At 47.7% G+C, this 11209-nt stretch overlaps 1 protein-coding gene across 2 annotated transcripts in view; it reads left to right on the forward strand.

Moving 5' to 3' along the window:
* The window catches only part of FAM219A (family with sequence similarity 219 member A), a 53026-nt gene extending 43481 nt beyond the window's left edge, over positions 1-9545 (forward strand). The window contains exon 6 of one of the 2 annotated variants that reach the window (XM_008927723.4): positions 278-9545. In XM_008927723.4, coding sequence (XP_008925971.1) covers positions 278-436 — 159 coding nt within the window. In that variant the 3' untranslated portion in view covers positions 437-9545. The remainder of the gene's footprint in view (positions 1-277) is intronic. The other variant, XM_018077234.3, reaches the window with a different exon arrangement.
* The last annotated feature ends 1664 nt before the right edge of the window (positions 9546-11209 follow it).

Consider the following 11209-nt stretch of genomic DNA (forward strand, 5'->3'; position numbering starts at 1 on the left):
ATATTATTGTTACATTACTTTAAATGAGGGCTTGTTTTAAGGGAAGAAATACTGCAGAATAGAATAGCATATTTCACTCTAGATATTCCTATCCTGGAAGAAGCCAGTACAGAAGGCAACCCTCCCCTCACCTGTGGTCAAAAACTGGAACTGTTTCATTAGTGGACCAGCTGTTAATGATGGGGAAATATATCCCAGAATAAGGGACCTCCTTGATCTTCTGACCACCAGAAGTAAGAAGTCTCGAGTGTTTGACTGTTTGTCTCTTTGTCTATAGCAGATCAACCAAGACTTGAACATCCAGCTGCTAAAGGATGGGTACCGGTTAGATGAGATCCCAGATGACGAGGACCTCGACCTAATCCCCCCTAAATCGGTCAACCCTACCTGCATGTGTTGCCAAGCCACCTCCTCCACCGCCTGTCACATCCAGTAGTGAGGCCGGCAGGCTGTGATCAGTGCTTTCCACTATAACTGTAAAACTTAACAGCCATTGCTTCCTCCTATGGTAGGACGTGCACCTCTTTGTGTTCATGGAGCCAGGAGAAACCAAAAAATTCATTTTATGATTGGTGGATAAGTTATTTTAAACTATGGTTAAACAAAAGAGAAGTTGCTCAAAGTGCCAGGTAGTGCCTGGCAGAACTGACTGGTCTGGAGAGCGAATGCAGAGGGGTCCAGAGATACCTCCTTGATTAGTTTAGGCACTGGGGATATTTTGTAAAGTGTCTTTTCCAGAATGGGAAGGGTCAGATGGGGCTTCAGGTGATCCTGCCCACTGAAACCAATCCATCTGCTAGATTAGCATGAGTTGGAGGTATCAAAATGTTTTACCAATGAGAGGAAGTCAGTTCTTAATTCATTCACTAAACATGTTTCATTTACATAACCAAAATGATACTATAACTGAGGCACAGGAATGGGAACGGACCAGGGCATCCTTTCTTATGGCAAGGCTAGCCAGAACTAGCATGACACAATTCATTCACTCACAAAAGGGACAAATAGGTGACATTTCACTGTGAGTCAGTACTAGCTAGAGCTGTTTCATCACAAAGCCAATGCAATCTACCCTTAGCGCCACATTAAATTATCACCAAACAAACGCATCAGATTCGATCTGCAATCCATCTGTGCACTTCAGGGATTCACTCCTTGCCCAGGAATACCAATCATACTCATTGGTTCAGTTCAGTCGTGTATTCTGACTTCAGACTATACTTAATTCCTGTGCAACCCGTCTCTTTCCAGAAATCTTAAACTTTGTTCAACTAAGAAGAAATGAGTCCTGCACAAGACAGGACTAGAGCTGTACACTCTGAACATCAGTGCTGTAGAAGGTAGTTGAAGAAAGTGCATTGGAACAGCGCTTGACTCTTGATATTCTCTTGATACTATGTCTCTTGGTGCCTGTGGGAGAGATTCATTAATGCTGAAGTCATCTGTGTGGTGGTGAAGGACTTCAGGGAAGTTGTCAGCAACAGAAGGGTTATGAACAGCTTCAGCTGAAAAATACCCATGAGAGGAAACTACAATTTACCCCATCTCTGCCCACTTGTGAACCAGATATGGTGGTCTGTGTTGAGTTGTCCCATGTCATAGCAGATGTGTTTATCTTGTGCTGGAATAGTCAGGAAATCTGGTGTTACATTAAGTTGCTGGACTGAGCTGCCAGTTCACCAGCAGATTGTTTTGAATGCAAAATCACTTTGTAATTGGGAAACGTGTCCACTCCCTGGACAGTCTTATACTGATGGCTTCAGCATCTGCAGGGGATGGGCTGACATTTTTCTGTGTTGAAATCTTCTGCCACAGGCACAACTGTGTGTTTTCCTGCCCTATCAGGAGAAAGGACCACCTGCCTTGGGTCATCACTTGCTTTGTAACCTGGGGAGTGGAAAATGTGAGAGCAGTTCTGAGCTTCCCATCACAACTCCTGAGTCATGAGGCAGAGCCTGAGTTCCACCACAAGAGACACATCCTCCATCTGAAATCTGCATGAAGTGAGCTGAACCTTTAAATCCTATTCATGATTAGGAGGAGGTTTGTTTAACATTCCTGGAGATTCACTTTGTGCAGTGCAAAGCTCAGTACCATCCACAGCATGAGTGAAAGAGCAGGTACACAAGATTCCTGGGCTTTACTATTCACTGGCAACTTTCAAAGCTGTGCTTATCCCCCCTCCCTAAAACAGCACGCTACCACCCTGGCTCCAGGCCATAGAAAGATGACTTGAGTGGTGCTGTTTACTGGGCATCCCTGCCTCTTCATGCAGAAGTGCTGGTTAACTTGCCAACTCCTGTAGGAATAGTGTTCCTCAAATGAATTCCTCCTTTTCTCACCACCTGGTAGTGCTGAGGGGGAATATTTCCAAAATACAGCTCAGATTGAGGTTAGCAAGTTGTCTGGAGGTGGGGGAAGCACTCTATCAATGCTGTGTAGAGAGAAAGATAAAAGGGGATAACATTCCTTAATGAGTTTTTTTAATGGGGAATGTAGTCAAAACCTAATTGAAACACCGTAGTCAAACCAAATCTTATAGGACACGATCAAGGCTCTTTATATCTTAACTCTTCTAAAGAGGGACTTTGCAGTTCATCATTGGTACCATGGAATGTCTTCATTGCATTGATCCTGCAGTTCAGCATTGGTACCATGGAATGTCTTCATCACATTTACCCTCCTGGGTCAGTCTCTGTGCCTTCCAGCCAGGCAGCACACGCTCAGCCTTTCCCACAGCCCTTGCTCAGGAGCTCGGAGCATGTCAGTGTGCCTGCTAGAGCAACAAGTCATCTGCTTTCCTGAGTCAGCCATGGAGGACTGCAGGTCCCACAGGTCTCTGTCATGCTGCCATCATAGAATCGTGCAGTCATCTGGGCTGGAAAAGACCCTTAAGGTCATTGAGTCCAGCCATAACTGAGCACTTGTTCTGTTCACTCTAGGACAGAATGAGGCTTGCTGACACTGTTACCTCCCAGGGTTAAGGCCTCTCCTCTCAGGGACAGACCTTCATTTAGTGGTGGACTTGGCAGTGCTGGATTAACAGTTGGACATGATGATCTTGAAGGTCTTTTCCAACCTTAATGATTCTATGATAACCACTGTCCCATGGCACTGTGATCAAGTCCTTTTATTGCCCCTGTTGCTGTTTTTTTGCCTGCCATGTGCCCTGAGGCATTCCTCAACTCTGCAACTGCCTTCAGCCCTTTGCATTGTGTGATGTGCATCTGCTTCTAGCACAACCCATTAGGGAGGGAGGGAGGGAGATGAAATCAGATGTTACACCTGGTGCTTCCTCCAAATACAAACCGAAGCACAAGCCACATGTTTTTGCCTGTGCACAGAAGGAGTTGGTTGCACAAATAGCTGTTTTGGCATGACAGTACAGGACCATAAAATGGCAATTTTTTGGCTTCTCCTCTCTATGCTTTGTGTTCATATATTTTATTAGGGGAATAAAGTAGAAAGGGTGGGGATAAGTAGTTACCTGTGTAGGGTCATTATCAGAAAGGCTGAGTGGATTAAGGCAATGCACATCTGGCTATCACAGAAAATTGAACACTAATGCTTCTGAACTGCAGCCCCTTAAGCAGGTTATGATTATGGATGTTTGTTGGCTGGTTATGGAATATGGTGTACTGCCCACTGGTATGTATTAACTACAGATTAGGCTGGTTCCCTCTGTCTGGTCTGTTGTGTTCAGACCCTTGCTTAAACCAGCAGGTTTTCCTTATGCCCTCAAAATCACAAGGTCACGGAATGGGTAAGGTTGGAAGGGACCACAGTGGGATCATCTGGTTCAACCTCTCTGCTCAAGCAGCCCTTGTTGGAGGTTATGCTGTGGTGACTTCCTGGGAAGGTGTATGTCATGGCTATTCTGGCACTGCTCTCCTTAGACCAGTCTCTGCCACCATGGCCAGGAGAGGGCAGAAGGAAAGAGCATGGACCCTGACTCTCTACTGCAGCATTTTAAAGCCCTAAAATCTGCAGAGCTGCTGGGTATTCTCCAAAATGCAGATTGCAGGCAAGAAAGAGAATCGTTCCGTGTTCCAGTCTTTGCACCAAATTAGATGGTCTTCTCTGACCCCATTTTCAGTCCAAAGGTGTACCAAAAACCCAAGGGAGGAACACCATGGAGTATTAAATGCTGCATCGCTGTCCATCAAAATTACCATGAAAATAGGATTTAAGGATATTGATGCTGGTGCCTCCACAAAGGAATTTGTATTTGATGCCTCTTAAAGCCAGAATGGATTTTTGTTAGCTTTTATGTAATGCCAGTCACCAAATTACCTGAGTTTAAGCAAGTCCTTTCCTTTTATCAGATGTTAATCTGATAAAATATCAGATAATGTCCTTTAATGTGAGCTGGATTTGAACACCAGGGGGTCGGCACTCTGCTCTGTCTCTCTGGTCTGCAAACTCCACATTTCCAGACATCTTTGTGAGGAGGAACATCCTCCTAGTTTTGAGGAAGGACTTCAGATGTCATGGTCGTCTGCTTTTCTGATGTTTATAAAGAAACTTTGGCTGAAAGAAGGCTGATGTCCTTGCGACCATTTTGAAGGCTCATTTGATGTCTTATCAGACACATCTTGAAGCCAACCCTTGGAAGAGTCACAGGATCAAATCTGACATTGCTGCATGTCTGCCCCTAACGTGCGCTTGGCCGTTGGGTCTGCGGTGCTCTTCTGGCTGTCCTGCCTGCAGATGCCTTGGGGCCTGGGCCTGCTGCATGGGCTTTGAAAGGGACTTCAGACAGCTCCCCCATGGACAGGATGGACTCAGCTCCTTTGGTTTGTCTCGCTAGCTCTTGTCCCAAAAGGAGGTGCCCATTGTGTTCAGCTGTGTGCTGGCTGAGACACGTGTCTGCAGTCCTGAGCAGGATCCTTCCCTTCCCATGCACAGTCTGTCCTTGGGCTGGCCTGCAAGCTGTGCAGAGCACGCAGGAGGCTTAAAAAGTGCAGTGCCCTGTGTGTGACTCAACAGAAACATGAGGATGCTTTTGAAGAAAGGAAGGACCCAGCTGGGCAACAGATGGAACAACAGGAAAAGGAAAACAAGTAACTAGAAAGATTGCCAAGTGCTGTATTGGCCTAGAGCAGATCCCAGTTGTCTGAGTTAATCTGTCTCAGTGCAGTGCTGATGCCAGCAGGGAGCAAAGCTCACTTTCAGATGTACACACCAGAAACACCATGTCCCTGAGCTGGCACCGCACCCAAATACAACCCTGGAGGGTCTGCTGGACTGTGAGAGCACGGAAATGAGATCTGGGGTCCCTTTCTGCTGCTGGCACTTGGTATTTGCTCTGACCTCAGGCAAATCACATCCCCTCTCAATGTTCATTCCCTTCTGCAGCATGGGGGAGAAACCTGTCTCCCCAAGATGCAACCACCACCCTGCATGGACATTGCTGAGTGTGTGACAGGCACCAACAATAGGATAGGTCTGCAGGCAGGATGTAAATACTATGCTGTAGAAATTTAATTCCTGTTTTCAGAGTACTAGTCTGCTTTCCCTCTGTTTACCAGTTGGTGATGTTGCTCACACAGGCCAGAAGGCAGCAGGGTGAAGGTTAGTGGAAGTATTAAACAACTGTGGAGGAAGATGTTTGGCAAGGATGTGTTTTCTAGTTATTTGGCAGCTGACTCCTGCACAATTGGCTTCTGAGTTTGCCTGCTGCCAGAGGGAACATGTAAGAAGATTTGTTGGCCCAACAGCACCATCCACTGATAGCAGAATTAAGGAATTTAGGAGTGCAGCTTGGGATGGCGAGTACTGATGAGGGGGAACAGAGCATTTAAAGGCTCATTTTTGGGATATTCCAACAGCAGTTTCATGCTCTTGCTTTTAGCAACCATCTCATCAATTAAACTGGTGGTTTTGCCTGGGCTCCTCCTTTACTTTTCCTTTCTCACTTCAAACCCATGTGGGATTTGGTCACTCTTACCTAGAATGCAGTAGGCTTTGTGACCTGGCTGCTGCTCAGCTCAGCAAGCTTGGGCTGCATGTTCGAAAGAAACATCTGTATAGAGAGGCAGTGCCACAGGGTGAGCTGGGCTAGCTGGGAAGGCATGGAAGGATCTTCATTTTAAGGCTCTAGGCATCCTTGTCACTTCCTCTCAAGACTGCTGTGAGAGGGATTGCTCCAAACCTTGAACTACATCTCATGAGACAAACCCAGCTCCATTACAGAACCATGCAAGTTCTGAAGCAGAAGGACCAGCAATGTAGCATAGAGGGAGACTTTGTGACCTGGAATTACCTACAGAAGATTAAAAGAGGTTTCCCACAGGGGCTGTCATCGATATCTTAACTCCCTGTATTGTGCAGCTTAACTGCTGCATTGCTTCCCAAAAAATTACACCTACATCCCTTCCTTTACCCCACTTGACATTGCTGGCAATCCCAGGATGAAAGCAGGCTGAGCACTGCTTTGACAGCCTGGTGGGGAGGCAAAGGCTGGGACTAACTGGAATTACACAGAGCAGAGCACTGTGGCCATGCAGCAAGACATGTCACAGAGCAGCATGGATGCTGGCAGGACAGCACCTTTCCCTGCTGCTCGTGGAGAGCAGCTTTTCCCATTGCTTCCCAGACCCATTCGCCACTTGTGGTAACTTCGAGCCTTTTGCTTTCTCTAAAAAGCTGCTCCAACAAAAGATGAATTTGCTTGTGGAAGGTGCCCACCTCGCTGATAGCGCCTGGTCTGTTGAGCCATTTCCGTAGTAACAAATTCATGGTACAGGTGGTGGGATTGGATCAGGGAGTGGAAAGTACAAAATAAACCTCATTAAAATGTGACTGTCTCAGGCATGTCTCTGGAAAGCAGCACAGCAGGCACTAGGAAAAGAAAAGGTCACCCAAAGGCCATGCTGAGATAAGTCCTGTTACCTGATGAGATTTTTACTTTCCCAGAGCAGCATTTCTCCTCGGTTGCTCATCCAGCTGTCTCAGGTGAGCTCTCTGGGAAGCACTGCTCTTCACTTAGGCTGTCTTCTTGCTTCTGCCACCCAAATAAGCTGCGACTCCATTTGTTGCCCACCTTCCTCAAGCCTCTGTGATTTGGGAGACACAGTTTGTTGAGAGATGTAATGCAGACACAGGGAAAGAGCTGAAAAACTCGGTCAAGCACTCTTCATGACAGACCTTCTGTTTTTTGTCACCTTTCTCTCCATCCCCACTTCACAGATTTCTTTGCTCAGTTTCTTTGCATGGAAAAGCTATGGTAGCAGCTGTGTTTGGCTTGTAGTTGTGTGTGTCCTGAGACAAACGCCAAGCAAACTTCAGACCAGCAGAAAATCCAATGAACAGGGTGGTCTGTGAGCCAGACAGCAGGCTGGGATTCCTCTTCAGCCACCTGATGGCTGTGAGGGTGAGGGTTCACCAGGCAAGTGGTGAGATCCAGCCAGCCAAGCCGGCCTTCACCCTCCCAGTCTCAGTGCTGTGGGAGGTCTGGGGCCCACACACCAGGTCCCAGACCTGCCAGCCCAGGTGCTCCTGGTGCAGGCTGGAGACTTGCAGCAGAGGTGCCAGTGGGAAGCCTGCTGGCTGTGTTCTTGCTGCACTGGGACAGGGGCTGCGAGACACGCTGGTAGGGCTATAGTTTTGCTGGGAGAAAGACTCTTGTGGAGACAATTCAGAATTTCTACACGCACACGCCCTTTTTGCACTTTTTAAACCATTTTTACTCCTTCCACAGGGGTCATTGAACCTTCAGTTTAATAAAGGAAATCAGCTGCCATTGAATAGCTTTCTGAAGGGTCTGAAAGCCGGTGCTACCTGTCATGCAGAGCTGGTCTGTGCCTAACGTGATTTCCAGACCTCAGTGTACAACCTATAGCAGAATCACCCCATGGCAGGGTAAGGACTGGAGTGGGTGAGTCGGCACTGGACATCATGCCAAACAGCCATGGCTTCCCAAACTGAAGCAGAATCAGATCAGTAAGTGGGGGAAGGAGCAGCAGCAGTAGAAGGATAGCTAGTTGTCACAGGTAATCTTCGGTATCCATGTCCAGTGGTTAGTGCTAGAATTGCAAGCCTTGTTATATTGCACACACGTCCTCCTTCCACTCCCCTTTTCTCAAAGCAGCCGTCACCTTTCCTCCCACCGCCCCATGCACTAGTGATGAGCATCAGAGGCAGTTGCACCAAAGTGATTCTCAGCCCAGTTCTGCATCCCCCTTTCCCGCCTGAACCCAAGGCAGCGTGGACAGTTGTTGGCCTGCACCAGTCTAGTAATTCCACTAGGGTTTCTTTCCTTGTGTACCATGGCTTCCTTCCCACACACTCTAGCAGGGCAGTACAGGAGGCTGTGACCATGTCCCAGGAAGCTTCTTTGCCCCCAGCAGCACCTTGCAGCCATGCACCTTACTGGGAATGTACTGGGTTAATGCTGGTGAGATCTGGCACTGCCAGTCTTGCATGGGTGGCAGCTGATGGGGATTCACCTGGGGAAGTTGGCAGAAAGTGGCTACTGTCCCTTTTCTTTTCTTTTTTGAGGGAGAAGGGGATATTTTGGCATTATGATTATTGTCCATCTTCCAGTGGCCAAGTTCTGGGCTGCATTAATAATTGGGGTTCATTGGCTGTCCAGGCAGGTGTGGAGCTTTGCACCAACCTTAATAGCAAATGTTGTGGTTGTATCCAGAGCCTGGATACAGGATGGGTTTCTCCCATGCTGGCAAAGTACTTTCAGCAGGCTCCAGATGGACATTTCTGGCAGACAGAAAAACAGCACTCCTCCAAATCTGGATCAAATCTGCACTTCCATTTTGTGTCCTCAGCATGGAAAAAAAACCTCATCCTAAGCAAATGCTTTCCAGGTCTCCATTCCCCATGTGGTGCCTGGCAACCCAGGGGAGGGGGTGTCTAGAGGCATTTCAGGGTCACCAAAAGCAAGATCCTTTTTGGATTTATTTAATGGAAATATATTTCAGGAGGAGAGACCTCCCGACCTTTGTGTTAATCTCAAGAGCAGGAGATGAATTTCTGGCTGTCCTTGCATATAGTGAAACATAGCTGAAACAGCCAAATGCAAATAGAGTTAAATGTAGGGTTTGACCTGAATAACCTTTTAATTAGGAAAATAAATTTGTTGTAGCTTGACCTTAGTCCTTGTTAGGAACCTGCTAATCATTTGACATGCAGAGTGTATTAATGCTGCACTTAACTTGGCCATTGGTTTTATTATCTGGTTTGGGGAGTTTTTTCACTCCCGAAGCATCAATCTGCATCTTGTATGGGTTTTCTTTTTTTAGTTTTTTTTCCTGTTCAGATCATGTAGCACACTATTGTACTTTTGTTCCCGTCTGTGTAGAGTATTGCCTTAAACAGATCAGTTGTGTTGTGGTTTGTTTTGGGTTTTCTCTTTTCTACCATCAGTTTTATGCATTAATTTATTTAAAAATGTGGAGGTTTTTTTTTTCAAAAACATGAAACATGTATAATATATTTTTTAACATTTCCATTGCAGTATTTATCATTGTTACTGGTTGTGTGTAGTGTAACGGAATTAATGATATTAAAAAGCATACATATGAAAATGAGCCTGCCAGCCTTTTTTCATTGGAGAGAACTGAGGCAAGAGGATGTGAGCTGTGCCATCTTCTCTGAGCCTCCAGCAGTCACAGATACTGAAATCAGGGGTGCAGCCTTCATCCCATGGCTAATACCAGCCTGCTTGTGCTGAGAAACAGCAACTGGTGTGGAGCTGTGCTGTATGACAGAGGTAAATATTTAGGAACTGGCCAGCTCCCCACCTACACTTGTCCCCAAAGCAGTGGGAAAGCACACAAGGCTGGACCCAGCCCCTATATCTGGTCTGCAACAAGCAGAAAGAAACTCGGCATCTGTACGACATCAATGGGTGAAATAACCTTTTCTGCAGCCCTTCTGCCCCTCAAAGCTGTTGGCACAGGAGCCAAACACTGATTTTAAAGCACCAGCAGCTGGAAAACAGATGGACCACCAGGGACATGGGACAGCCATGGGGTCCAGTGGTTCACTGGAGTAGGATTAGTCCCCCCACAACTGAGAGGCTTAGACTCCACCTCTCTGCAGAGCAGTGCTCCCCAGACCTGTGTCCTGGCGTGCTTCACCCTTCCCTCACAGCCTCCCACTGATTCCCAGGAGGGGATGGGGCTGATGAAGAGCCTAAACCTGGCTCAACAGAGTCCAGTGGGGTGTGAAAATCAGGGGCCACTTGTTTTCTTCACCTCTAACGGCACATTTTCATGTTTGCCTGGAGCCACTCAGGTGCCACGGGCTGCCTGACCCCACCGTCGCCAGCAGCAAACCAAGCGTGGCTCTGCATCCCTTCAGGGGCACAGGTTGGCATCCACTCTGCCAAGGCAGGCTTGGGTCTGCACCAGTCATCTCCGAAAACGCAGCAGCAGAGGAGCTGGAACTGGGAGCAGAGCAGGGCTCTGTGTCAGCACTGCGTGACAAGCCAGGCCAGAGCAGGGCTTGGCCTGTCCCCATCCCTGCAGGGGCAGGGATTCTGCTCAACTCCCCAGCTCCAGGAAAAGCAAGCCCAGCGCATGCAAATCCCTCCCTGGCATAATCCAGCTGCCTTTCTGCGCTGAGATGGATGAGGATCTCTAACGCTGACTGCAGAGCCCATTACTCAGAATGGAAGAGAAAACAAGCCACACAGGATCACCTAAATCCAGCTTCTAATTAAAAAGGGGAGGCAGAGCAGGTCATAATTCTCCTGGCTACCACAGAGGCTGGGGCAGCTGTTCCTGGTGCTGTGCTGTGGGCACTGGCTGTGCTGGTGTGGGGCTCTTTGCCTGCATCTGGATTGATGCAGGATTTCCAAGCAAATACAGGAGAAAGGGGCTGGAAAAACCACAATCATTTCTGCACCTCCCAAAATAAAATTATCTTGACTAGGACCAGCTGAAACTGTTTCCTACCATTGTTAGGTAGTTGCCTGCAGGAGGGGAGGAAGCTGGGAGCCGGGATAAAATCAGGAGGGTGCAGCCCAGGAGTGATGCAGGCAGAAATTGCTCTGCCCTAGGCTAGAACTGGAGTATAGCTATGGGGCTGATGGAAAGCCACCAAATCCACCTGCTCCCATTCTGTGGCATCACTAATCACATAAGCACCACCCAGGGCTGGCAGAGCAGTGGCACCAGCCCCGTTCCCCTTCTTGTGTGGGCTGCAAGTCCCCAGGCCCAGCCCTGTCCCAGCAGGCTGCAGCAAC

This window comes from Manacus vitellinus, unplaced genomic scaffold (assembly GCF_001715985.3).
Source record: "Manacus vitellinus isolate BGI_N305 unplaced genomic scaffold, ASM171598v3 scaffold_36_pilon, whole genome shotgun sequence".
NCBI lineage: Eukaryota > Metazoa > Chordata > Aves > Passeriformes > Pipridae > Manacus > Manacus vitellinus.